Source organism: Argentina anserina, chromosome 2, assembly GCF_933775445.1.
Source record: "Argentina anserina chromosome 2, drPotAnse1.1, whole genome shotgun sequence".
NCBI lineage: Eukaryota > Viridiplantae > Streptophyta > Magnoliopsida > Rosales > Rosaceae > Argentina > Argentina anserina.
In genome coordinates, this window is record NC_065873.1 from 26170930 (window position 1) to 26198293 (window position 27364).

The 27364-nt window shown below is 39.9% G+C and overlaps 4 protein-coding genes across 4 annotated transcripts; 2 read left to right on the top strand and 2 right to left on the bottom strand.

Moving 5' to 3' along the window:
* Positions 1 to 745: 745 nt before the first annotated feature.
* On the bottom strand, positions 746 to 2194 carry LOC126784733 (transcription factor RSL2-like). The gene is made up of 4 exons (XM_050510226.1): positions 1547 to 2194; positions 1187 to 1468; positions 960 to 1091; positions 746 to 871 (listed from the first exon to the last, which is right to left on the bottom strand). Exons 1-4 carry the CDS (start codon positions 2192 to 2194, stop codon positions 776 to 778), a joined length of 1158 nt encoding a protein of 385 aa, XP_050366183.1. The 3' UTR covers positions 746 to 775.
* A 7463-nt stretch (positions 2195 to 9657) lies between these two features.
* On the bottom strand, positions 9658 to 12933 carry LOC126782010 (adenine phosphoribosyltransferase 1-like). The gene is made up of 7 exons (XM_050507153.1): positions 12711 to 12933; positions 12370 to 12483; positions 12060 to 12170; positions 11766 to 11858; positions 10886 to 11035; positions 10318 to 10376; positions 9658 to 9984 (listed from the first exon to the last, which is right to left on the bottom strand). Exons 1-7 carry the CDS (start codon positions 12904 to 12906, stop codon positions 9925 to 9927), a joined length of 783 nt encoding a protein of 260 aa, XP_050363110.1. The 5' UTR covers positions 12907 to 12933; the 3' UTR covers positions 9658 to 9924.
* A 4043-nt stretch (positions 12934 to 16976) lies between these two features.
* Positions 16977 to 18084, top strand: LOC126782366 (zinc finger protein ZAT10-like). The gene has a single exon (XM_050507597.1). It carries the CDS (start codon positions 17091 to 17093, stop codon positions 17910 to 17912), a length of 822 nt encoding a protein of 273 aa, XP_050363554.1. The 5' UTR covers positions 16977 to 17090; the 3' UTR covers positions 17913 to 18084.
* A 5570-nt stretch (positions 18085 to 23654) lies between these two features.
* On the top strand, positions 23655 to 24536 carry LOC126784558 (LOB domain-containing protein 37-like). Its single transcript, XM_050510021.1, has 2 exons — positions 23655 to 23925; positions 24036 to 24536. Exons 1-2 carry the CDS (start codon positions 23742 to 23744, stop codon positions 24503 to 24505), a joined length of 654 nt encoding a protein of 217 aa, XP_050365978.1. The 5' UTR covers positions 23655 to 23741; the 3' UTR covers positions 24506 to 24536.
* The last annotated feature ends 2828 nt before the right edge of the window (positions 24537 to 27364 follow it).

A 27364-nucleotide genomic window follows, 5' to 3' on the forward strand; every position in this document is an offset into this window, starting at 1 on the left:
TATCTCTTAAATTTTTTATTTTCTTCATTTATTATGAATAAGATCCATTGCAAGAATCAAATAATTTGGCTTCAAATTTCCAAAAAAATAATAATTTGGCTTCAAAAAAACTTATTAAGGGCCATTTTTTTCCGCACTAGGCCTCGAATCCCTCATGGCCGGCCCTGTATCTACTAAACATATGATTAAGATCTTTATCAAATTAAAAGATTTCATACCTAAATTAGATGCTCCATATATGATCAAATTACATGAATAAGACCCATTGCAATAATCAAAGAATTTGGCTTCAAAAAAACTTAATAAGGGTCTTTTTTTCCGCACTAGGCCTCGAATCCCTCAGGGCCAGCCCTGCATCTACTAAACATATGATTAAGATCTTTATCAAATCAAAAGATTTCATACCCTAAATTAGATGCTCTCATAGTATCATATATATACAGGAAGTATAGAGATATTATGGTCAGTGATAATATATAAATACTTTGTATTTGGTTCTCCAGGGGGTCTGTTCTGTAAAGTTCATAATCAATTAAGACCAAGGAAACACATCTGTGAATCTAAAATCAGAGACCAGACGTGTTCATATATTAAAAAACTGAGGATTCTCCTCGTAATAGAAATTGGAGCTTATTTAACTCAATTCATTACAAGTTAGGAATTTAAATTAATATACATTTTGTTCTTTTTTTTTTGTTCTTCTCTGCTATATTGATAATTATCAATTAGAAAGGGAATGGCGGAAAAAAAATTCAGATCTTGTTGCTGCACTGCGTCATAGAAGTGTAGACATCTTGTGCAGATCGAGACCGATATCCATACCATTATAAGCAATAGGAGCATACATCCACATATCCTCGGAGCTCAAAAGCTGCATAAATGAACCGAAATCAGTAGCTGTTGAAGCAAGAAATTCATTTTAATAAATTTTTTTAAAACATTGTTGGACCAAGTCTCACCTTGATTTGGAGCTGTAAAAACTTGACATAATGGACTGCCTCTTCCAGCATTGTGCTGATGTCAACCTTTGTTCCGTTAGGAACAAGATTCTGCAGTACTCTCAACCGCTCGTTGATTCTCTCCCTTCGTTTCTGCAAGATTCAAAAGATCATGAGAAACTGTATTCACAAGTGAGTGTTCGTTTGAGAAAGATCTCAGATGAAAATTTAAATAATAACGTACGTACCCTAGCATACAAGCTCTGAGGATCAGTTGCAGACCCTCTATTGGCTCTTATCTTGCCATTCGAGTTAAGGGCCGATGATGTCGGGTCTGAGATTTCTCCGGCTCCATTTGTCTCTTGAGAAGCATTGTCATCCTCAGAGCTGTTGTAAGAGCTAGACCTATGTCTATCCACTCCTGTGTTACTCTCGTCTTCGTCTTTTTCCTTCGCATCTGAGTTCGCCTTTTGGCCCTTCTTTGACCTCACATTCCTCTTCTTGGTTTTCTGTTCCATTAATTGAGAAAGCTGACAATTAGAAACACACCTTCACAAAAAGAACCAATATGTCATCGACTATAAAAACTTCGAGTGATCAATGCTTACATCTTTCGACAAACGGGGTTTCTTTTTCGGGTTACTCTCAGATGCATCTTCAGTGCTGGATTTTTCTTTTGTAACATCATGCATCCTTTTGAGCTGCAGTTCCTTTGGTTGTTGACTGTCTTCTGAAGTTCCCATATTGCCATTGCCTGAATCTTCAGTGTTACATACAGCTCCTTCCATCCCAATGTCACTAATTGCCGGGATGAATGACAGAAAATTGCTTTCAATATTCCCAGTCATAGAAACATCAATGGATGAAGAAATGTCATTGCTCATTGGGGTATGGCAAGAGTTACCACCAAGGTAGTAACTCTCCGGGTTCAGAATGGCAGAAAGAATGCCACTGCTAGCACTATAAGCAGAATTAATTTCTTGAGGAAGATAATGCACATTACTGTTGAGAGTGTCTAAAGAGTGACAGAAGCTCTGATTGAACCTGCTCATCAATCCCATTTCATCACCAGCTTCAGGATTGGGGCAAAGGGTGATTGGGGTTTCAAAATTGAATCCCTCATTGTGTTGGAAAGGAAATGAACCATCATGACCAAGAAAATGTGGTGTGAAATCGAGCTCCTGATCTTCATGAGAGAACAATCTGCTGAGACACTCCCATTGATCTCCCTCAGCAAAAACACCAAGAGACTCCATTAGTATGTGTGAGTATCTGTGTAGACTGTAGAGTGCTATAAGACTAAGGGTGTGAAAAGCTCAATTGCACTGAGAACAAGCAAAGCTATGGAAACATATTTATACCCAAGCTCCCCAGAAGCCCTACACAAGAATGTTAGCAAGTGATTGACTTCATTTCTTAATTCCCCTATAGCCATAATCATTGATGATGGGGGATGGTCCTCATCTTCTGCAAGTTATCAGTTGATATCAGGAGTCCACTGTGGGCCCCATATCCCGCCAATTCCAACTCATAAGTGGGTCCGACTTGGCCCAGTTCATGAAATTATAGGATTAGAATAACTATGAACCTTGAATGAGATTAAAACACCTAAGACCCTCTGAAGCTCCCATAATTATGAGAGAAAATGGTCCAAGCCAAATGATTGAAGGGTCAGTTAACTGTGATTAGTTAGTCTCAAAATTGTGATAACGTTATTAATTTAACGACGGCTAGCGGATTAAGACGGGTGGAATTAGAGACCACAGCATGCGCAAAGATGAAGATTAAAACTGGCATTCTTGTGAAACTGTGAGAACGTGGATGAGTATAATAAGAGTTGGCGGAATAAAGAAAACGATGGGAGAGGTCGGCAACATCGTGGAGCTGAGTCTGAAATTTGATTAAGCTCCGACAAGGTAACCGCAAAACTCGTTCTTGGTCTTCTTCATCAAGACCTTAACCTAACAAGTGTTTTGGATCCGAGTTCTGCAACTCAAGGAGTATCGACCATTAACGATATACAATCCCAGAAGGTTAAATATCTTTGCTAGCTAGCTAGTATCCTGTATACAACTCATCTGTAGTACCATATCCTATGTACTTCCAAAGTCAGCCGCCCATATATATAATAGAGAAAATGATAATTATCCTCTGGCATAGGTCTAGGCAGTACAGTTATATATACGGAATAATTATCTTCGTGGTGAAGGCAATAACACGTATTACGTACACGCCTTCAATGCACTAGTCTTCCGCTTTGCTTGCTGATTGAGGTTTTTTGGCATTTCATCAATCATTACTCATTTTTGGATTTCATTTTCCTGTTAATTACGCATCGATCTCACTACCAGTAGGGCTTTTCCCGTTAAACATAATAAGTATATATCGAACTCTACATTTTCATACCAAATTACTTAACAAGTTAGATAAATATTACTCTGGATATGAACTATATATATATATTACTCGATAATGGTTCAATTAACAGCTAACTATCGAATTTGTCTGATAAAACCATTTTACTTGCCTAGTAATGCTAAACAGATGACATTGGTGAATCATTATATGAATAACCAGTGCGTTATCCCACAACAATTCAAAAATATCATCTAATCATCAAACATAATCCAAATATAAGTGTCATCGATCATACAGCATTATTCCTAGCATCATATCCTTGATTCAAGAGCTTATATTAACATGTGCTCTGTTCACTTAGCACATCGAGCAGGGTAATCATCAACAAACAGAAACTCAAAAATGGATTCTGCAATTTACATACAACGATATGCCGGGATTCGACTAGTTGTATTCTCTTTGGTGCATAACTTTGATTTGCTCGTGTGTCTGTTTGATGCAATCCCTCTGGCCTATATTAGAGCCATAATAAACACGTACGAACGTACCCAACTGTCGTTTCTGTATTCTGCCGAGTCTTGCGGTTTTCAGTCTATATTAGTTCCCACGCGGCAGAAAGATGTCATTTTTGCAAGTTTTCTAATCATATTATGTTCTCCATCTGTTCCACGAAAGTTCGATAAGGTCTTTGTTGTAATTCATTGTTTGCAGAATTTGGCACCGGCCATTGCACGACCTTTGGAGGAACCAAGGAAAACCAGAAAAACCATAAGAACACAGCAAGGGAATAAAATCTATACCGGATATATATATATATATATATATATATGGAACTCCCTTAATATCTGATTTTATTCCTTAATCAGAGAAATGAAACTCTGGCTAATACATTCATCGCCTCTTCGCACGATTTTAGGGTTAATTTATGTTTTCGGGTTCTGCCATTTGTGCATTGAAATAGGCAAAGAATAGCTACCCATATCCAGTGATAAGATGACACGTGTCCTTTTGTAATTTATTTTTATTCGACCGATATTTAACTTTAAGATGATATCCGAATTCAAGACCACACCCCTCCTCTTTCAAGCTCCAAATGCAGGCGTCACCTCTCCTCGACGAGTAAAAACTTATATTTTTAGGTGAATATTGTTTTGAATTTTGAATCAAAGGCTAATCAAAACTCAGTTTTCTATTTTCCCAAAAAAAAACCCTTGTTTTTTTAGTCCCCTCATTATACAAACACAGACCCTTTGAAAAACTACCCAAAAAAGCTCCTAAACTAAGATGTAAGAACAAAGATCGAGTCTAAGAATAAAGCAAGCTATCAAATGACCAAAGTTCTAATAGACCCCACATAAAAAACCCAGAAAACCTAGATAAAAAATAAATTGAAGCATGGATGAAAACTTCGATGTTGGTTAACCTGTTCTCCATTTGCATTTAGTAAATAGATGTTGCAATTGTACACATGTCTGCTTATTAGTGGCCATGGTCAGCTATAGCTGATCAGAGCTGGGCTGCCAGTTTTTTCCAACTATTTATATCTTTCTTTCGTTTTTCGAAGAGAACAACTATATCTATATACATACGAAACTCAAACTAAACTAAATTAAGTTCATGATTTTGTTTCAGCCACCAAGCCACGTGACCCTTTTCATAACCATAACCTTCATTTTGATTATTATTAGGTTTGCAAGACAAATGCATTCATAAGCTGATATCTATCATAAGCTTTCTCATTCGATTCGTACGTGTAAATCCATTCGACCGGATCATGTAATCTGGGTTTACACATACGAATCGAATGAGAAAGCTGATATTTACTGTAATGAGAAAGCTGACATTCGATTCGTACCTTCATTTATATATAAGCTGATATTTACTCTCTTCCTTTTGATGGATTAATAGGAAGCATGTAATGTCAAACTTAGCTTGTATATAAGATATGTGTCTCTGTCGCTTCTGTTCTGTCATCGGATGGAAGCCAAGGAGAATAATAGAGACGTCCTTGCAGAGACGGGCGCCTAAACAACACTTTTAATGACCTTAACCCTAATGTCCCACACCTAATTAGCACTAAACCTTCTAAACTAATTCAGTAATCCCTCAAAAATCGATAAGACTTGTTTGCTTAAAGTATTGCTTTCCTAATTCTTTATACTGACTCGCTCATTAACTAAAGAATTCGGAGGTCTTAAACAGCAACGAAGTGATAGTATAATTTCATGGCGGCATGGTTTGGACCTCTAGATAGAGCCACATGAGTGACGTGATTCTTAAACTAATTTCGGTAACCCGTAACCATACTTCCATTTGCTCGGTATATACTACACTTATATTAAACTAATTAATTATGTAGCAGAATTTACGAATTCGATCTCTGAACTCTCGTATAGCTTCATTATTTTTTTTTTTTTTTAAGAAGGGCCGGTGCGAGCTTCATGATCTTAAAGAAAGAGACTAATTAAGAATGTGAAGAAATTAAGCTTAATTACTACTTCCATCTCAACTTCTCATATCCGAATTTAAGCCTCATAATTTATTCATTGTCATCGCGCGCACACAAATATAGGCGTGTATATCATTTCTCTAACTAGCTAATATGTAGCTCCCCAACAAAACAAAACGTATAGGAAAGATTCGAGGAAAAAAAACTCATAGGAAAAAGATTAGTCGTCAACAGCACTTTTAATGACTCAAACTCCTATACCTAATCACATTATTAAGGAATATAATGATGCTCTAATTCCTTTAATCTAATCAGAAAACGACAAGCTTAAAGTTTAGAGTATTATATAATCATGCTCTTATATGATAATTCCCATAATAACTTATATATACAGCAACTTCTGGAAAGAAAACGTACTTTTCATATTTGTATATCGGATTTATTGTGATTTGTGAGTAGTATATATATGAACTGATGAGTTTATGTAAAGTAACTTAATTTCAGTATTAATCGAAACATTTAGAATGTTTACAAGCCTTCATTCATGGAGAGCCAAAATTATTTGAAGGACCTGTTCCAACGTCCACGCCAGAAGAAAGTCAGAAAGAATGCAGACGAGTGATAGTTTAATCGACTGGTTGACTCCCATGCGTCATACTTATGATTTCCCCATCTAATTTGTATTAATTGATTAAGTATATCATTAAGCAAACGAAGAGCATTTTGCCAATGAGGCAAGAGTATATATTATTAAACCCGTCTCTAATGAATAGCTGATTCTTTAGATTAGCTGGCGAATTATTTCATACGCTTTAGCGTTAATATTAGTTTTAGGCTTATGAATCTATAATCTATTAATACAATCGTTACAATGCAGTGATTTAAACACTGAGCTTCTCATCGTCTTTCACAGGTTGCATACTACATTTCAAAATTTAGGGCGGAAGCCAAGAATAACGTGTTGAAGATGCAAGTACGCACCATCGAAATGTTCATGCTATATAATATATAAAATCATCTCAATCCTCACCACAAAGAGAATAATGAAACTTCGAAATCTTCAGAGTAGTCATCCAATTCTTTTAATCCACACCTGCAGAACTATCTCATACACTATCGAATAGATGCATCGGGATTATAAACACAAACCCGGTAAGCTTTGCAGCTCGTATGAATAAAACATCAATATAACACGCATAGTAATACAAGAGAAAAATACTGAAAACATTTAATTATAAATGCACTCATGAGTCACATGACGGCCCATCTGGATGTCCAATAATATCTGAAAATATAAGTGTTCAAGAGAAATTGGGCAACCCATATGTTTACTCGAATACAATTTATAATACGGGTACTCATGAGACCCAGATACTCATCTGTTACCCCTCATTTCGTACGCCGTCGGACATTGGGCAACTCATCTGTTACCCAATATCTCAAAAATATGGGTACTCATAAGCAGGTAACTCATCTATTACCCCTCATGCAGTACACCGGCAGACAGAAGAGCTCTAACTGAATCGTAACTGTCACTCGGCCATGGCTAGGTTCTCATATGCCAACACGTCCGAAGACAGAAAAACGTTTTAACATAACATAAGTTAAAACCACGTACAATACAATCCTCACATGTTATTGTACAAAAATCAAGCTACTTATGCTCAAATAACATAAAATATTAGTGCTATAAATAAACTCATTTGGAAATATGAATATGACAGTATATAATATAGCAACCCATATATATGTATCGTTTTTACCATTATACACATACACAACCCACTATATCATATACGTATCATAGTTCGGTCTTTTAAAATAAAGCTTAATTATGAATCACCGCCAAGTGTAGACTCGTCATAGTGAGATTTACTCACCTTATTTTCCTGAGTGTAATTTCTACAAGACCGAAAGCAAATCCTTCACTTGTTTTGTCGATCACCTAGTTGTATAAAAAGTGGTTAGAAACGTTACGTAAAACCTCAATGCCGAATCAGTACTACTTTTTACTATTAAGCAATTTACGGTTTTACGTAATTATTGTTCACTGTTCATGTACGTATTGTTTTACGTATTACTGTACCAATATACTATTTCAGTAAATACTAATCACCGATTTACTATTTCAGAAAATTACTTTTACAATTAATGTACCGAAATTACTTTTTACAATTACCGTACATAAATTACATTTTACAATTAATGTACAGAACTTACTTTTTTTACAAAATTTACTGTTCGGAATCACTGTTCACGCGACGCCGCACGTGGCGGCGCGTGGGGTTCAGGCGCCACCCTCCAGCAGCCATGCGTGGCGCTCATGCGCCACCTATAGTAGCAGCGCGTGGAGCTCACGCGCCACCCATAGTAGCAGCGTGGCTTGCCCACCGCCTCCCAAAAGTCCAAAACTGACTCATTTCCTCTCCTCCTCCCTTCCACGGCCTACTGCCACCCTTGCACCACTCCACACGCCATCACGCGCCGCCACAGACGGCGACACGCGCCCATCCACTACCTCCGGCCAAACCCATCCAATCAACACACAATCAACATGAAAATCGAAGAATAGGAGGAGGAGATCACAAACGTACCTTCAGCTTATCCAGAACCGGCCGGAGACCGCCGCAATCGCCGCTGTAATGTCTCATATCGAGGAGTGGAGGTCGACGGCGTTGCAGCTCGATTCGAGCCTCACCGCAGGTGGAATCGCGTTAAGGAGGAAGAGGGAGGGCTCGCCGTCGTGACTCCGAACTCCTGCGACGCCGGCGATGTCGTGATCGACGGAGCCGAGGCTGTGCTTCGTCGGCGCTGCTGGATCTCCGCCTGGGGTGCGTCGCTGTCACCACCGGTCGACGCGTCGTGGCCTTGCGGTCCCAATGACACCGGCGGTGTCGTGCACGGTGGCCGGTGAAGGGAGATCTCCGGCGAGACGAGAGGGAAGGAGAGAGGGTCGGGGAGAGAGAGAAGAGGGCTGCGGGGTGAGAGAGAGAGAGAGAGAAATTACCCGGTTTCCAATTTTGGAAACTAGGGTTTCCCAACTTCCCTTTTATATTTTTTTTTTCCAATTTCGGAAACTAACTTCCGTTGATAATAACTTCCACATACGACATCCGATTAGAATGCGTGAAGTGTCCACGAACTCGTATCAACGAGTTCTACAACTTCCGTAAATGAAGTTTTTGGAAACGAGCAACGGAGTAAAAGTCGACTCCGGTGTTGTAGAAACATTACGTTTTTAACTTATAAATTTCTGAATACGGTTTCGTTTCGTTTGACATCGTCGACTAAAGCAAAAAATATGCGATTTATTCAATTTTCAAGTTTAATAATTTCCAAGAATTCATACAATTTGAACCCGAAAATTCGAGGTATTACAAAAAGATATTTCATGTGTTTCAAGAGATCACCAGACGAGTAAGCTGGACCGCATGCAAAGTAAGAGGCTTAATTTCACTGTTGAGGAACCAACACTGTCACAATTTCATAAAGTTGGATCTTGTGGTCTTTTCTACAGGAACCAACATTGTCCTCATTACATCTCTTTCTCCATTTTTTTGGTCTTTTCTTTTTTGCACACATAGAAATTGATCTACATAGTCTGCATGTTAGAATTTTCCCTCAATCAGCCACCAGATGCATTACTAGGACGAAGACCTCTCAGGCTCTGACCTCAAATACAGAGTTGATAGCCATCAACAAGGGTACGGAAGCCGCTCATGGGAAGCTCCCTGTGTGGCCTTCGGACTCTAATTGCCCATTTCACTTACTAAAACCCAAAAGGCAAGACAGGTCTGAGTTTTTTCCTTGGGGCAAAACGAATGTATCATCTGTTAACAAGTAATGCTCAGTGATCATTATACCATTAGTCGATTAAGTAAATCATATATTGATATTGAAGCAACTACATACTGCTTAGTAACCACCTACAAAGTCATCATCATCACTTCGCAGTACTATTATCATACACATGATAATAATAATAAAAACCGAGTACTTATTTATGCTCAGTACATGCCATCTACCAAGTTTTATCAGTTCTTCAATCACCAAATTTAAACAAATCCCTTAAATCAGCCATAAGCGCCGCGGTAAAATTCAATTTTTTGAAACTGTGCAGCTCCAATAAAAGCTCCAGAGTCTAAGAACTCATATGGCAGAGAGCATCAATTCCATCACTCATGCTCCAGGTGCATTGACGAGAACAAATACTGGATTGTCTCCCAATTTTTCCTGACCCTGAAAACATGCAATTGCAAGCAAATCAGCACCGAATCAATGAAGAAACTAAGCATCGAGAATAAAAGATGTGTCTTTTTAATTGTGAGGGTAATGATGTGCAAGAAATTATTAAGTAGGTTGCTGGCCAACACATCTGCCATTACTAGATCAATGTTCATACACAGTCAAACACGGCCCAAACTTGATGTTTGAACTTCTACAAGTCAGTTCGTGAAAAATCAAGCACTTCGGTTAAGTGTATGTGAATAACATAATAATTTGTGGCAACTAAGAGCTGCCTTAAATTAATCAAACATGAGTGTTTATAGTACTGTGTATGCAATTTTATACCTTTAGCTCTGGCAGAGCAATTACACAGGCACATTCAACCACCTTCACCCCAACTCGTTCTGCAACAAGAAATTAAGACTGAGCCACCAAACAAGAGTCTTTCAGCTGTAAATTAGTAAGATTATACGATGCTACACAAAACCAGCCAAGGGGTATGGCGGTAAGACTTGAAAGGATATCGGAACATAGCACCATTATCAAATCATCACCATTTTGTCACACCCTTGTCTCTTGATAAGTTGTTATCAAATCTGAACAAATGAAGGCTTTTGAATCAAAAGATGGTTCAGTTTTTTTTTGTGTGCTTGACCATGTAAGTAATGAGCCAAAATTTGTGCTGAATCAATTGTGAATCCATATTTTTAATTGCTTCTGAGCCCAACTATCTAATAATAATAGTCACACTTTTACCCAGAGCGGACATGAGAGGTCCTATTGCAAGACACCTGGGTTACATTTTGAAAGGAGTAAAATAATTTTTGGACTGAGAGTCTGGGATGATTTGTAAAAAAGAATAGGCAGGGGAAAACAATTAAAAATCATGTAATATTAAGGCTTTGATACACACCAAGTAGCCTGATTGCAGCACCCAAAGTTCCTCCAGTTGCAATGAGATCATCAATGATCAAGGCGCGTTCTCCTGCTTCTACAGCTCCCACATGCATCTCCATCGAGTCTGTTCCATACTCCAAAGAGTACTCTTCAGAAATAACCTTCCCTGGCAATATCAAAATATAAGGCATGTATGTATTAGTGAGAGTGTGACAATTACATTCATTCAAGCACCAAATGCTTATGGCACATTAACAATCACACTGTTGTCATTTCACCAACATGCAGTAATTCATATAGAAACACCACAATAGATAACATAAACGCTTTTGAAAATAAACCACAGAAACAAACAAAGTCTGTACATATTACATATTCTGTATTCAAGGTTTGTATTTGTTTAGATTTTACTGTATTGTTTTGAAACTGAGAAAAATATAGCTTTGATACCCATATTTTGGTTATTTCTTAAACCCAAGTGGGATGTGACTACCTACTTTTGTACCCAAAGTTTAAACAAAGCTTTATTCAACCATGATTGCAAAGATCAGTGGTTTGAGCTCAAAGTTTTATTTATACAGTCTGAAGGGTTGCTATTCACTTTGTAAAACTACCCATCTCCTCTGAATCAAAATTTATCAACTAAAGTAGCCTATATTTCCTTTGCATAAGTGAAAGGTGATCTTAGTTAAATAAGGCTAGAAAATTCAGTCAATGTGTCCTTAAATCATTGATGGAAGATTTCTGTTTTGAAGAAGCAAAACTGTAATATAAATTATCCCGGTCTGCCAGTAAGTCAATACCTAAGCAATGGATAAGTAGAGCAAATGAACTTCTGACAGCAAAGGAAACTAATGAGTTTCAGATGGAATGTACAAACAGTGTGATCAACATACCAGGCAACTTATTCGGCTTCCTCATAGGTACAAATTTAGCCCCAATGGCCAATGCAATGGGAGGGCCAAAGATAAAACCTCTAGCTTCAATACCTACACATGATGCCGTCCATAGAATTCATCATAATAAGCATCAAGCAAAAATACAATAGATACAGCAAACATAGCCACGAAAACTGTTAAGAACTCCCTAAACAAGGATTGTGAGACGATCCCACAAAACAATGCTGAATACTAGGACTTGGAATGAATGAACTACGAATTGGACTAGCTACAAGTGAAGATTGAAATTACCTACAACAACAGAGATTTCCTTGTCTTTGTACCTCTCAACAAACAAATCAATGGTATCCTTGAAAGCCTGTGTATCCAGAAGTAAGGTAGTAATATCTTGGAACATAATCCCTGCCACGCGTAAAACCACAATCTATCTCAACACAAAAACTCCAATAACAACCAAAACTACCCAGCATCCAGATTACAAATTGGATCCCTTGTACTCAAACCATTAACCCAAAACCGGTCAAACTCCAATATGACTTTTGCATCTCACAAAACCCAAACTAAAACGTTGAACAAAGAAAGAAAGAAATTAAGAGTGTACCAGGCTTGGGAAAGTCGGGTATGACTCTGATTGAGGAGGCGATTCTAGCCAGGCGAGGATCTTGGGCATCTTCGGCGGCCATCTTTTGAACTTGCACAGAGTCACTCTCACTCACTAGACCACACAAAAAGACGCACGCACCAAAATATGAGTGGGACTCAGAGAGAGAGGCCTCTCTCTTCTCTATATTACAGTGGACTTCGAAATTGCTTTTGTTTTCATTTTGATCAAAATTAAAAATCACCCACCAACCCCAAAAATATTTTTTTTTTCATGACCAAATTGCCCATCCCTTTTCTATAATTCCGTCGGACACACGATCAATCAACACCAGAACTTACCGGAGCAGCGAGGAGGAGGGAGGGTAGATCTGTAATTTCGGAGGGCAGCTAGATATTTGGGTGTGGAGGGTTTAAATGGAGCTACTGCGAGCGTGGGAGAGGTGGCGGCGACGGTGCGAGTGGTGGAGGCTGGTGGGGGAGTCAACGAGTTTGACCGGAGAAGATTTGCGCTGGCGGTGGAGCGCAGCAGCATCATGAGGTCATGGACCGGGATCGTGTGAGATGTTGAAATGAAGAAAAAGAAGAAGAAGACGAAGAGGAGCGAGATACGCGATTTGGCACCATGATCTGAGGGGTGTTTTGGTCTATTTTTTGGTAACTAGATAACCGTACGCAGAGATTAGGTTAAATGTATTTTTTATTGGCATAGAGTGAGCTGGAGAAAACATCAAGAGCATGGAGCAGCATCACACAAGTTGGGCGGTGTTTTGTTTATAACTTTTAGGGGGGAGGTGCTGTTGGGGGCTTATTCTGATGTCACGCCCCAGTTTCATGCCTCTTTAGACCTTAGTGATCGTTCTCATTTCTCTCACGACCAGGGATGAATCATCATTCACCTATAGAAATGAAAGTAACTCAATACTTAATGAATGTTGTGGGATAATCATAACATATGTATCATGAATGGAGGACTCAAAAGAGCTAGAAAAACAATAACACAAACCGTAAGCGACTTAATCGGGGTTTTGATTCATATAGCCAAGGGCCCTATGCAGATGTCTCGGTGGGGAAAACTTAAACTAGAATGATCTTTCAATCTTTTGGTCACTAACATGTGTTTTTTTTTACCGACAATAATGCACCGGATATCACCAGCACTCTGATGTTAAATTAAGTAAAGGTTAAACAAAGATGTTCCGTCTTTTTATTACTGGGCCTCGGATGTTCCTAGGCCATCGGCCTTTAAGGTAGTGCATTGATCACCATCAAGCAAATTGCCCAGTCGCGGACTAGGCCCGGAACACATGAGGAGGTCACTCTACGACTTATGCAAATACGAAATTGCCCATCCGCCACTCCGAAAATGCCGCCTTATTCTGTGAAGGTGAACGTATCCAAAGTTCCAAACGACTGCTTCCTTTCGACCAAAAAAAAAAACGACTGCTTCCTTCAACCTTCTTCTTCCAAAACTAACAGAATCAGACTTCTCTTCTTCTCTTTGATCACTTGACATATTTCTTTCCTTCTTTAAATATCCCACCAGCTTCTCACTTATCATTTATCAAATCATTAATTTAATAAAATTATTTTCTCATTGGAATACCAAGTCCAAGGAAATAAAGTAAAAGCTCACATGTTTTTCATTTTCATTTCGTATACTTCTTCTTAGGGGGAGAGAACCTTGTGGGCTATATATGCGTAAATGCATGTATTTCTTCTAATATGAAATCTGAAACCCGTGTGTGTTACGGAAGGCACAAGGTGAGTAAGCAGATGGAACTAGATTACCATGTAAACTGCGTGCTGAAAATACTTCGCGCGCGAAATCGTATATTCGTAGAAACCATAGCTTGTTTCTTTTGTATTCTCTTCCCGATCATCATATTCACATAGAGGAATATTGTATTCCTAATTAGTTGCTGAGTGGCATCTCTACTGTCTTTTGAGTTGTTATTATTTCATGGAAGCGTACCAACATGCAAATTGCTATGGAAAGCACTAAGCTGGATATAAACCGGCGCCATACATGCATGATACATACCATGACATATGTTGCTTCTAACCAAAAGAATTGTTTTATGCTTTCTTATCTCCATTTTCCTTATCTTCAGCCAATAATAATATGGAGTCATTATACTCCCGTTTTTGTCATTCGAAGTTCAAAAACTAGCAATAACGAAAAAACTGTGCCCAAGCATAAACAAGTTGAAAATTAAGGGTGATGATCGATTTTGTCACCGTTGTTATACACTGCACAACTTGCACTTCATATATGTGTAATCTAAAGTGACATGCAATGATAAACCGGGGTGCTTAAATCGCGCCCAAGTTTAAATTGTTTTCTTATGATTTCGATGACTTTGCGAAAAAAGCTACATTAATCGATCCAAAATCTGAATGAGTGAACTCGTTGTTCATCCTGGCTCACTGTTTTCGTTTGTTTCTTTAGTTTACTCGTCAGAAACTATGAGGGTTCTCTATTGGGAGTGTTGTTGCTTATAATAATAAGAGGCAAATATCCAAAAGGGCACCAATCGCTTATTAGAGAATAGCTTTCATCGGCAAATTTTTTATAAGAGTGCCAGAGCAGCTCTTTTTTCTTGTCCTTTTTGAAGGGTTTGGTGTCGCGTTCGAATCCTTGATGCGTCCACGTAATGCATTAGGGGATAAGGCTTCAGTGCTTCACTCTCTTTTCCATTTAACTTTCATCCAATATAAACACACAAGCTAGCGCAGTAACTTCCACGATACAGCATAATTAACCTCAGACATTTCTTCCCAAATTATCACAACTATTAGAAGTCAGAGAAATATGTTGACAACGTCATAAGACCCGGTACAGATTAGGTCAAATTCCGTTAAAAATCGACCCCGATGACTAACTAATCAAATCTGGATTACTAATTAGAGTAAATTACGGGCCTGGTGAAAATTATAGATTAATCTGGGCGATGATAGACGCAACTAGTCAGCTAAAACCCCCCAAACTTTTCCTCTGATTACTTCACTGATGATCCATAAATAGTCGGCGGGGGCTACGTGTCGTTATCGAAGAAGTTGAGGCATATGTTCGTCTCACTTTTCTAGCGTCATTATACGAAGGCCAACCATAGAAGAAAAGCCAGCCGACCCTCCAAATTGAGAGTCAAACAGATAAGAAGAAGCTGAAGAGGAAGAAGAAATCAACTTGAATAGTACTTAATTCACGATGACTATTACTACGTACTGAACTCTCTCTACTTCGAAGAACCACTCGCTATTTCTAGAAGTATCAAGTGTGATCAATATATATCGTCAATTTATATTCCAGGTGTGACGCAATCCTGAACGCAACCTCTCAATTTTTTTTTGGGTGTGAGGCTGCGAAAACATGTGCATTGAATTACAACATTCACAACTAGCAACCAAATGCTCAGCCATATATATACATATATATATATATATATATATGTATGTGTATAACTAACCTCATTTCATATGAATTGTATACATCGATCTCTATTGTTACGAATTAACACTGCAAATATTTAAGGAGGAGTACAATTAGCATTTAACTACTATCGCTGCATATCTCTACCGTTCAAAAAATTATATTAAGGGGTACAATTAAAACACTTGATTTTCTGGGATAGATGTGTCGGGAAAGGTCACAGTTCCTTCCTAATATCAAATTCAATGGATGTGCTTGTTTTTGAATGAAATAGTGTATACATTAGGCTAATCTCAATTGGAAACTCCAGTGATTGAAGGGAAACATAGGCAAATGGTGTGCCTAATTTTAGGCTGCATAAACTACCCCACAAGCTCTCAAGTCTCAACCACTAGTTTGAAGCACAGTGTTGTCCACCACCACTAACTCACTAACCAAACCTCCCATGTGATCATCGACATGGCTAAGCAAGCCCTTAATCAAATCACTAAATTTCTTAACACATTCATGCATGACGTTACACTATACCCAACACCGCCAAAAAGATATCCCAACTAACTACAGTGTGTGAAGTGATCCAAGGAAAATTCCCATACTCTAATGTGAATCAGTGATAGCTTCAGACCACAAAATCGCCGGGGGTTCACAAAAATTAGTGTACGTACGTTAAGGAAGTTTTACGGCCGAGAGGCGCTAATGCATGTTCTTTGTAAATCTGTATCGTATTGTTGAAGTTTGAATACTCCAAAACAGTGCTATAAATATCTAAACTGAGCTTGCTAATCAGAGCCGCCTGTGGACCGACGACCGGACCGCGTTTATTTGGAAATTTTTGCAATAGAGATTTGACTTTGAAGATGTCTATGGCCTGGGGTCCAGGAACTTCTTTGGAGTTAAATTAGGGTGAAAACGGAGTCTGAGGCCTCCGGTCGAACACTTCCACTCTTTGACCGGCTTCATATTTTTTGGTCATCCTTGGCCACCAAGAAAAGTAAAACGTGCTATACTCACTAACTTAGGTAAGTCTTTAATTTCGCAAATAGAGAAAAATGATAATAAATGAATAATAGGACACTTGGCCTTGGACGACACTACTACTACTTTCCTACCACTTGTCACGCAACTTCCAACTCTCCCATGCCGCCCCCTCCCTTATAAACCCCCCACTCTCTCCATTTCTCTTCACTCTCTCACTCAAACCAATCCTCTCTTCTCTCTTATTCACAGAATACTAAATCACTCTCATCTCTTCTTCTCTGTTTTCAACCAACTCCAACTTACAGTTTGCTATGGCTTTAGAAGCTCTGAACTCTCCCACCGCCGCAGGCCAAGGGTTTCACTTTGATGAGCCCAAGCTCCAGTACTCGGAGCCATGGACCAAGCGCAAGCGCTCCAAGCGTCCACGCAGTGTCGAGCAGGCTCAGGTCTCCGAGGAGGAGTATCTCGCTCTCTGCCTCATCATGCTCGCTCGCGGCGGTAACAGAGGAGAACCCTTCACCACAACCTCCGCCGCCGTCGCCTCACACCGTAGCCAGTCCTCATCCCCCAGTGTTTCTCCGGTAGTCGAACAGGCCACGTCAGCGCCGGCTAAGGAGAATCAGCATCAGCAGCTCAGTTACAAGTGCTCTGTTTGTGACAAGTCTTTTCCTTCATACCAAGCACTCGGTGGACACAAGGCCAGCCACAGGAAGGGGTCTTCCGCTGTCACCGGTGGAGACGGACCCTCTACCTCATCGACCACCACCACCACATCCGCTGCCACCGTCTCTAACGCCTCCGGCAGATCCCACGAGTGCTCTATCTGCCACAAGTCTTTCCCCACCGGCCAGGCCTTGGGCGGACACAAGCGTTGCCACTACGAGGGCAGCATCACCACCACCAAGTCCGCCGCAACCACCACCAGCGCCGTGACAACCTCCGAGGGAGTCGGGTCCACTACTCATACCGTCAGCCAACAACACCGTGAAACGTTTGATCTAAACTTACCTGCCTTCCCAGAGCCGCTGTCACGGAACTTCTTCATGTCCGGCGACGACGAGGTGGAGAGCCCTCACCCGACGAAGAAGCCCCGTCTATTCGTGACCCCCAAAGTTGAGATTTCACTCCACTAGGGCGGCCGGTCACGATGACGACACCTATAGAAAGATTAATTAGGAAATTATCATTTTCATTAATCAATTAGCTTGTATTTTTCCTTTTATTGTATGAATTCAATTTGTTTGTTATGTACATACAATATTAGCTCCCTATTGAAACTTCAATGAAATTCAATTGATTTGATTATTTCCCGAAACCAACACCAATTCCTTAATTTCACTTCTCTCATCACATAATTTTCCACATCATACGAAATCAACATTATACAAAATACAAATAGCGTGATCATCATTGTCGCCTGGAAATCGCGGTGAGTTGGAGCTCACTCCTTTGAGCATGTTGGGGACAAATTCAGGAAGACAGTGCAGGCCAAAGTGCGTGTTCTGTTTTTATTTATCAACCGACTAACTGAAAATGCAACACAACACACTTGTTTTAGCTCACACCGAGCGGCATTCTTTCTCCTGCTATGATCCATGAGGTTCACGCGGAATTATATGTCGGCGATTTTCTTTAAATTCGATTCATAAATCAAAACTATAGTGAGTGAATCGGATAAGAAGATAGGTTCGGGGCTTATGGCTATTATTTTGGTTTTGTGTTCGCGTGTGGGGCTGATGGAATAGATTTGGGCGGGTCAGGTATCATTACTAGAGATGACTTTTGGATTTTTGTTTAAGGAGATGCCTGCACCGGGATGGAGAGACACGTGTGAGGGTAGCGCTGTCTAAAATGACACGAACGACCGCCGCGGACAACACTGAACGCCGAGGAACGTTTACCATGCATGTGTGTTCAAAATGGGTGAATTGTATGCCACGCTTCATCTCTATCTTCCTCTACTCTCGTCCAGATATATTCCTCTCTACTAAATTCCATTGCGTCTGGATTTATATGTTCGATTTACCGAGATGGCCGGGTTAAAATGTTAAACAAAAGGGAAGCTTAAGTGCAAATTAAGTAACCAGAAGGAAACATTCTCTACACTTCTGGGATATTGTATTGTGCATCTGGCTGTGGTGACCTGGCGAGTTCTTGGTAAGAGCTTGTGGTGAATGTTCACATTAGTTCTTGAAAAGTCTAGATACAGCTCAACGGGGCTGACCTTTTCTACAACTCAAATAGTCAACAGCTGGGGGTTTACCAAACTAAGAGATAGGTTCTCTGAGCTTAGCCAACTAGATACAACTCCCCTCTAAGGTAGAGTGCTGAGAAATTTAAGCAAAATCTCTACACGGGTTAGGGGAGAAGATTTTGGACATATGAAAGGAAAATTTGCTTCAGGTAACTTGATCAAGGCAAATGAATTAAAGTTGCTTGTGACATGAACAATTTTTCGTGGAGGAATTTCAGAAGAGGAAGAAGAAGAAGAAGAAGCAGCAATAGTGATAATGAGGTAGCATTTGCGTGTACGTAGGAGAATGTAATATTTAACGTACGTACATCTTTAATTTTTTTTTTTTTGAAAATACGAAAAAAGGGAAACGTACATCTTTAATTCATCCCATGCCAACCTTCTTAAATCGAAGGTATAAAGTTGGACATTGAACGCAGACAAACTTGTTTTACGGGTTATCTGCAATGGTTTGACCAACGAATGAATGTTGAGTCTCACATTAGATATGTGCAAGTTGGATCTCAACTCTCAATTTTCAACATGATCATTGAGGGAAATTATCATGTTAATTACATTTATCGTAGAACTGTTGAGTAGGTTAATATGAATTCAAAGATTGGTCTCACAGCCTAAAATGTATTTGTCAATGTTAACACCACCCCTTGAATTGGGTGATCTCCGACTTAATCTCCTCCTATTATGACCGTCGGACTGGTAACCGGAACCCTAGTAAGCCCAATTGGTAGGCAATCTGGTCCGGTAGCCTCACTGTTTGCTCGGGTATCACCATTAACGCCACCCACGGTGACTCGCCTAAATGATAAAGACGCTATGTGATGGCACACATTCCCACATTAAATGAAGAGTCAGACACATCTCCCAATGCGCCTATAAATAGATTGCCTAAACCACCTAAAAATAATAATGAATTCTCAAGTCTTTAACTCTCAAACTTAAATTTTGTTCCAAATTATAACTTAAGCTTCAGAGGGTCAAAGGCTGGTGCACCGCTAACTATTTGATTGTGACTCGTGTTGTGTGCATATTCCACTGGACTGACACATTGGACTACAAGGCTACGAGATTAGCTCCCCGGATTTAACTCCCGTACCAGTCAATGCGATCATACGTTGAGGGAAAATATCATCTTAGTTATATCTAGCTATTGTACGTAAAACTGTCGAGCCTCTTTATGTGAATTCAAATATTAGTCTCGCAACCTAAGTTGTATTTGCGGATACCATTTATGATACTATTGACAACACACTCCAGCCATTATGGTACTTCAACAAGGAATGATTCAAAGGTCGTCCGCATCTTCTTGTAATCGTTTACTGAAAATATTGGGAAGATTCCACAGGCTCATGATATTTGTTTATTTGATACTAGCTAGACAATCTCAAGTCAGTCAACTGGCTAATTAAGCAAGTATTATTCAGCAATGCAGCAAGTGCGCAGAATTGAAGAATCTGTAACCGCGTATGAATGGGATTGCAAAGACTTCATCGATATCATCTTCTCGCAAGTCTTGTACAAGGCCAATTGGCCAGCGTACTGGGGCAGAAGGCACGCATGCAATCCATTTGTAATCGTCATATTTCATACTTCACATCCTGACTTAGACATTTGGCAATATATAATGCATTAGGGTCGCTTAATTAATTGAATTATAACAACCTTATCATCCAAATCACGCGCATTGTTTCCTCAGTACTAAATAAACTACTTAGTTATCGTACATCTATCCACAACATATCTAAACTAGCACAAAACCCCACATCTCTATCGCTAAAAGTCTCTAGCTAAAAGGGTTAAAAGCCATATTATCTCTCTTATGGCTTCATCTCATGACCTCATCTGTTCCGATCCCATCCTACTTAACAGTCCTCACTATAGAGATTAGATTACAGATAGCTACTACTGGCATGGCTCAACTGGTATTAGCTAGGTCATTGCATTGCCCAATCCATATCGCAATCAAAGAGAGCTAGGTAGCTGTTTAATTAAGTATATATATAAAACACATAGCTAGCTAGCTAAAGTAGACGAATGAGTAACTAGTTGGTCGGCTAACTAATTGTGCAACTGGAGATGAAAGTAGACCTCTTGGCCTTTGTATGACAGTGGCTTGAGCAAACAGACTGATCAAACCCTACATATATATACACAACAACTAAACAAATAATGCACACCTAATCAGTTAATGCCGCCTACAGACAGTGGAAAATTGATCAACCACACCCACACTATTTAATCAGTTACCTTACTACCTTTGTCATTTCAACGCCTATATATATATATATATATACACACACACACATATATATATATATATATATAAATTAAACTTAACCAATATGCTGAAAGAATAACTTCCAAGATTTTTCACAATTCACGACCTAATGCACGATACACAGGTTTGAGGCAAGTGATTTTAAAAGGAACGTACAATCTAGTTTACGATCGAGTTCGTATCTCACAGCAGCCAATGAACTGATTGTTCGAAGAAGCTTCTACTGCCGGCCAAGTTCTATACTTCTATCTATCAGTTGGCCTCTTCAGTTGGGTACTTGGTTCCTCCCTTGTTTGGTAGGCAGGGCTAGCAAGTAGCAACACCAAATCCCACCACAACTTGAAAAACCCTAAAACCAGATTCTGCGCTAGTTGGAAACTATGTCGACCACAATACAGTGATCCACTACTGGCTTACTACCTAAAGCTTTTCCAAAACGACAAGTTAGCCACACCTTCGCCTACTATATATGTACGGTTTTATTAACCGACCTGGACCACTGAACGTAGTGGCTTATGATCGATGAGTTTGCATGCCCACATTTTTAATGGAAAACGGAGCTTTCATCTATCAGATGGACACGTGGCTTCCTCAGCCACCACCTGAAATGCTTCACCACTCTCACGGGTGAATAAGCTAGGTAGCTAGCTCCATATATGCATCTTCCCCTCTACGTAGCTATCTGCCATGTTTTGTTCAATTCTATATATATTACTCTTGCGCTCTTGTGAGTCACCGGATTACACTAGCATAGCCTATACGGCGATCATTGGGGAGAAGAACACATTATACACGCGTAGTGTTGTTCAATAGTAAATGATGATGGCAGATATGATCAAGAAGAATATTGTTCAAGTGTATCGTGCTATTTTTTTCAAGACTGTCGAGTGTTACACCGTGCTAGCTCTTTCTGAATCAAAAGTCACCCCGTTGTATGTATTTCAACAACCAGTAAAAGAAATAACACATCTGAAAGGTCCGAGTAGTATAAGACTTAAACACGTAGCTACACCCAGATCTCCAATAACCAAAAGTACATATGCAACATGCATTAGTGTGGCCGCAATGGAAACCACTCTTGGTGGGAAATCGCATCACTTTTGCAGAACACAATTAGCCCAATCCAAAAACCAAAGATCAGGTCCATTGTCTACGAAGCTGGCTGAAGCCAGCAACTATCCCCAGTGTTGAGTCGACCACAACGGATCCTTTAAATCTGTCACAGCCCAATTAAAGTTTTCAAAGATAAATAAAAATAAGACTTCAAAGAAAAGGACCCAACACTAGTCCTTCTTCTTTCTTGGAAGCAGGCTTTGGTTGCTTCTTCTAACTACACACAGAATTCGAAAAACTTGGGGGGCATCAAGTATAATTTCCAGTTTCCCTAGGTCCTTTGTGGTCAGAGACATCGACTTATTCTAACTTTCCTAACTATCCCTTGGCAACAAAGGACCCTCTTTCATAAACAAGAGCCTAGTTGTGGTTGAAAGCCTTCTAAGTATAGACACTTGCAATTTAAGTAAGAAAGCTCAATTATTGTTCTACGAAACTCCCATCTTCTGAGCTAAGCATTAGTCTTTGGCGAATACAGACTTTGCTTCTGTGCCTTCTTTTATTGCCAATTTGCCATTATGTTCATTGAATCTTAATTTTTTTTTCACTTAATGATATTAAGATATTGATCAGAACTACGGGCACCATTAGTAGATTCATCAAACTATATAATTTATACACTAATAATTCAGAACTGACTTTACTCTTGACAGATACTTCACACTAAAATAAATATACTGAACTTGTAACTTCATTACCTCTCACACTCAATTTGCGTATACGATTCTTGCATCTACTAAATAATTCAAAGGAATCTCATAATTCAAATAATTTAAGGGATCATCGACCCTAAACTTCTAGGGTAAACGCATAGGTCCTGGATTAGTCATGTTAACACAGTCTATGAGAACCCTAAAGCTGCGGCTAGTTCGTAATGCGCACCCAAATCCACCCCCAAGATTTGAGTACGAAAACCAGCTTAAAAATAAACATAATCCAACGGTTAAAACCCCAAAAAGTCCCCAAATTCAACGGACGGATCGAGGTCGCGGAAACACGGAGCCGCTCGCCCAGAGTTTGGAAGATATTCCCCTCGACAACACAAACCCAACCCGTCCTGTGGGTCCCTCCTCAATAGAGAGGAGAAAAAGTCTTCACCGTAAAAAATCACAACCGCTTAAACTCAACCATGGTTAACGTTGCTTCTATAGTTCTAGTCTATTTCTCTTTCGCTTGCTGCCTTGCTTCATAAATCACAACCCCCCCCCCCCCAGACCCAAAAGATTCTCTCACTCTCTCTCTCTCTCTCAGACATCCGGAGCCATAGACAAAGTGATCACTGACCTGTGTTTAGTTTTGGAGAGAGATCGGACGGCAAAGATGAGCTGCAATGGTTGCCGAGTCCTCCGGAAGGGGTGCAGTGAGACATGCGTACTGAGGTCCTGCCTCCGCTGGATTGACTCTCCCGAATCCCAAGGCAACGCCACCTTGTTCCTCGCCAAGTTCTTCGGCCGTAGCGACCTCTTGTCCTTCATCTCCGCCGTGCCTGAAAACCAACGCCCTGGTAGCTAGTTTATTATTATTATTACTCTTTTGTCCTCAAAACTGAACAAAACAAGAAAAGCGTAATGCGTTGAAGTGAGTTTAATTGTTGTTTGGTTTTTGTTTTGTTAGCTCTGTTTCAGTCTCTGCTTTTTGAAGCGTGCGGCCGTACGGTGAACCCGGTGAGCGGAGCGGTGGGGCTTCTGTCGAGCGGGAACTGGCACGTGTGCCACGCTTCTGTCCAGTCCGTGTTATCTGGCGGCGTTCTGAGACCGTTACCGCCGGCGATGTTGACTCCAAACCTGGAGGAATCCCAAGTCACTATCAATAGAAACTCATGCGGCATACAAAACTTCCACTATGCATCCCTACCGTCCATGTTGTACCACGAGGTGGACCGGAGCCAGCCGTTGGATGTAGGACTCTCCCTGAAGCCGAATCTCGCGGCGGCCGGAGGGAGAGGACGAGCCAGGGGATGGAGCTGCACAGTCGATCGAATGAGGGACACGGTGTCGTTTAACTCTGAAGATTCTATCATGACTACTAGCGGCGGCGGTGGTAATTCAACCGGCGATCACAAGCTTCTGAACCTTTTTGTCTGAGCCAGTCAGAATCAGTGTGTGAAAGCTAAGAGAAGCATAGAGAGACTGGAGAGAGCTATTTTGTTCAGTTATGATAGTAGTGATAATTGGTAAGGTCTAGAAGTGAGTAATGTAATAAGAGGGAAAAATGGTAATCGGAGCACTTCAGTTTTTTGTTGAATTTTTCCGGTGAAACTCTCCCGTTCTCTCTCTCTCTCTCTTCATTTTTATTTTCAACTTTTATTTACGTTGGGAGTTGTTGATAATGATGACGACGTGTCGTAATTGTCTATTTCGGATATGGCTTTGTCTGATACTAGGGTTTGTCCTGGCCGTGTCGTCCAATTAGGAGCATCTGAGAATTACAGTACACTGGTTTTTGAGTAATGAAGCTGTAGATTGCGACGCCTTGTGTTTGCCGGCGAGCATTATCCTTTTGGATTATAAATTACCACATGGTGAAAGTTGACTCTTGTAGTTGTGGTGCCCCATCTCATAAAAAATGGTTTTTCCTAATCCTTTGAGTGTGGGATGGGGTTTACATTAGTGGGAAACTTCCATAATCTGCAAATACACTCAAACTGGGTTTTCAGATTAACTTCTGGTATAGAGATCTGAAGCTATACATGTGCGAGAAAATTAAGGTTTTTTTTTAGACCGGGATGATGAATTGAACTGATTAAAACTGGAGCAAAAGAGTATAATTAATTAGATGTTACATGCCATTTAAGAAAAAAAAAACTAGATGTAATATGTCTTCTGTAAAAGATGGATATGATATTGTATCACAAGCTTCATGTGATCACTGACCATTTTCACTTTGTTTTGATTATATGTAACTTGTTATTGATTTCTTGTGTAGTTCCGAACTACTATGTTCTAATGTTGTGAATTAGATAAGGTCTTGGTCACTCTAGTTATCTTATATAGACTGTTTGGAGAGAAGATCTATCTTGGCGCCTACTGCTTGATTCCCATGCCAATAACTGTCAAAAATGATATGTGAAATACATAGTGGCGTCAAGAAATGAGATCGTGATCGGCGATTGTCCTTATTTTGATCCCTAAGTGAGTCGATGTATTTATATATGTTGACAAAATTGTTATGAGTAAATAGTAATTGCGTACGTAGTTATTATGTAGACAAAAATAAACATTTTATTGGTGTAGGAGTTAATTTAATCACTCTTTACCGTGAGACTTACAAACTTTTTAGAGTTTACGCCCAGCCTTATTAGCGCCGCATGTGTGGGCATGTACGTTTAGGCGTCTCTAGCATCTTGCTCAGTGTGTATCGGAAGCTACTTCTACTACCCTGGCGGCAGGGAGATCAGTTTTTAACTGATCTGTCTATTGAATTACCTCATAAGCCAAGCTGATTAGTGTGTGCATATATAACCCTATGCCATTAAAACTTATCATTCATGGTAGTACTGAGTACTCACTACTGGAGAACCTTTCATACCTCTAGGCACTAGCGTTACGTGGCCCGTGGACCAACTGTACTGATATTGTCTCAACTTAATAACTTCACATGTGTTGAGTTTTAATCACAAAAACCTCGGTGTAATTAGGTATTATCTACCCACTTATAAGCATTATTTTCTTTGTCACTTCTTAGATGTGAGATCTCTCCTCTCCAACACGCCTCCTCACGTGCAACCTAATTTTAAGGTCTGCATGTGACATATTAACATCCCACATACTGGGACGAAATAAACCAATGTCTAGTAACCAACGACACTTGGTGACCATCCAATCGGAAATTCTCCGATGACATGATAATGACACCCATCTTGGGCTCATGACAAAGTGACACCCGACTCAGGCCCACAACAGATTGGAGGCGCGACTGGAGAGCGACCATGTTAAACAGCGACAAGCATGACTCGTGGACCAACTGTACTGATATTGTCTCAACTTAACCACCTCACAAGTGTTGGGTTTTAATCACAAAAGGCCTCGGTACAATTGGGTATTATCCACCCATTTATAAACATTATTTTTTTTGTCACTTTTTAGACGTGGGATCTCTACTCTCTAATAAAGTTCACCTATGAAATTATACTGAATTACCATTTAATGTAAAATGATTACATCTAATGGCAGCTCACACAAATTTCTTGCTGACTTGAGTGACTCCATAGATCTTCCTCTTCTATCTACTGCATTCAAAATCCTACGGACAGACATAGAAACCCTACGTACTTACTGGTGACTGGTGAGAGACACTGGCACGCTCTTTATGTTTTGATCTGCTATCTTGTACTTGAGCTAAATGATGGAACAAAGTACAGATGACCCCTGCAGTTCAAGGCAAGTGCATCGACCCAGTTTCACATGAACGCAGAGAATTCCATTGATAAACGCATCCTTATTATCATTTGTTTTATTAAGAGGTCATCGACGCTATAGTGGAACCAAACTCGATCAATTTTTTAAGGGACTTGACCCAATTGTCTCGGCTTGGCCAAAACAAAGCACAAGGGGAAATTCTTAGACCGAATTGAAGCATATGGAAAATGAAATTTCTGGGTCCCGCCCTGAAATTGTTACTTGGGAATTGGAAAAGGTAGAGTGCTGGATGGTGCGGGGCACGTCAGCCCCTTCACCGCCACTGTCCTCCTCCGTCGGAAGTGGGTTCCACGGCATCCGCCACCACCCAAAATTCCCTTTTCTTTTTCTTTCTTTTTCGTAATCTAGTAAAATGACGTTGCAAATCGTCCTCAAAGGCAAAGACTTTGTTCTAATCCATTCGCTTCCGCCTCGCCGCGTCTCTCAAAGATGCTGTGGGCCTCTCTCTCTCTCTTGCCCACTATACTACAACTTAACCATGGTTACCACTGCGTCAATTTGCTGCTTTTCTCTTTTCTTTATTTG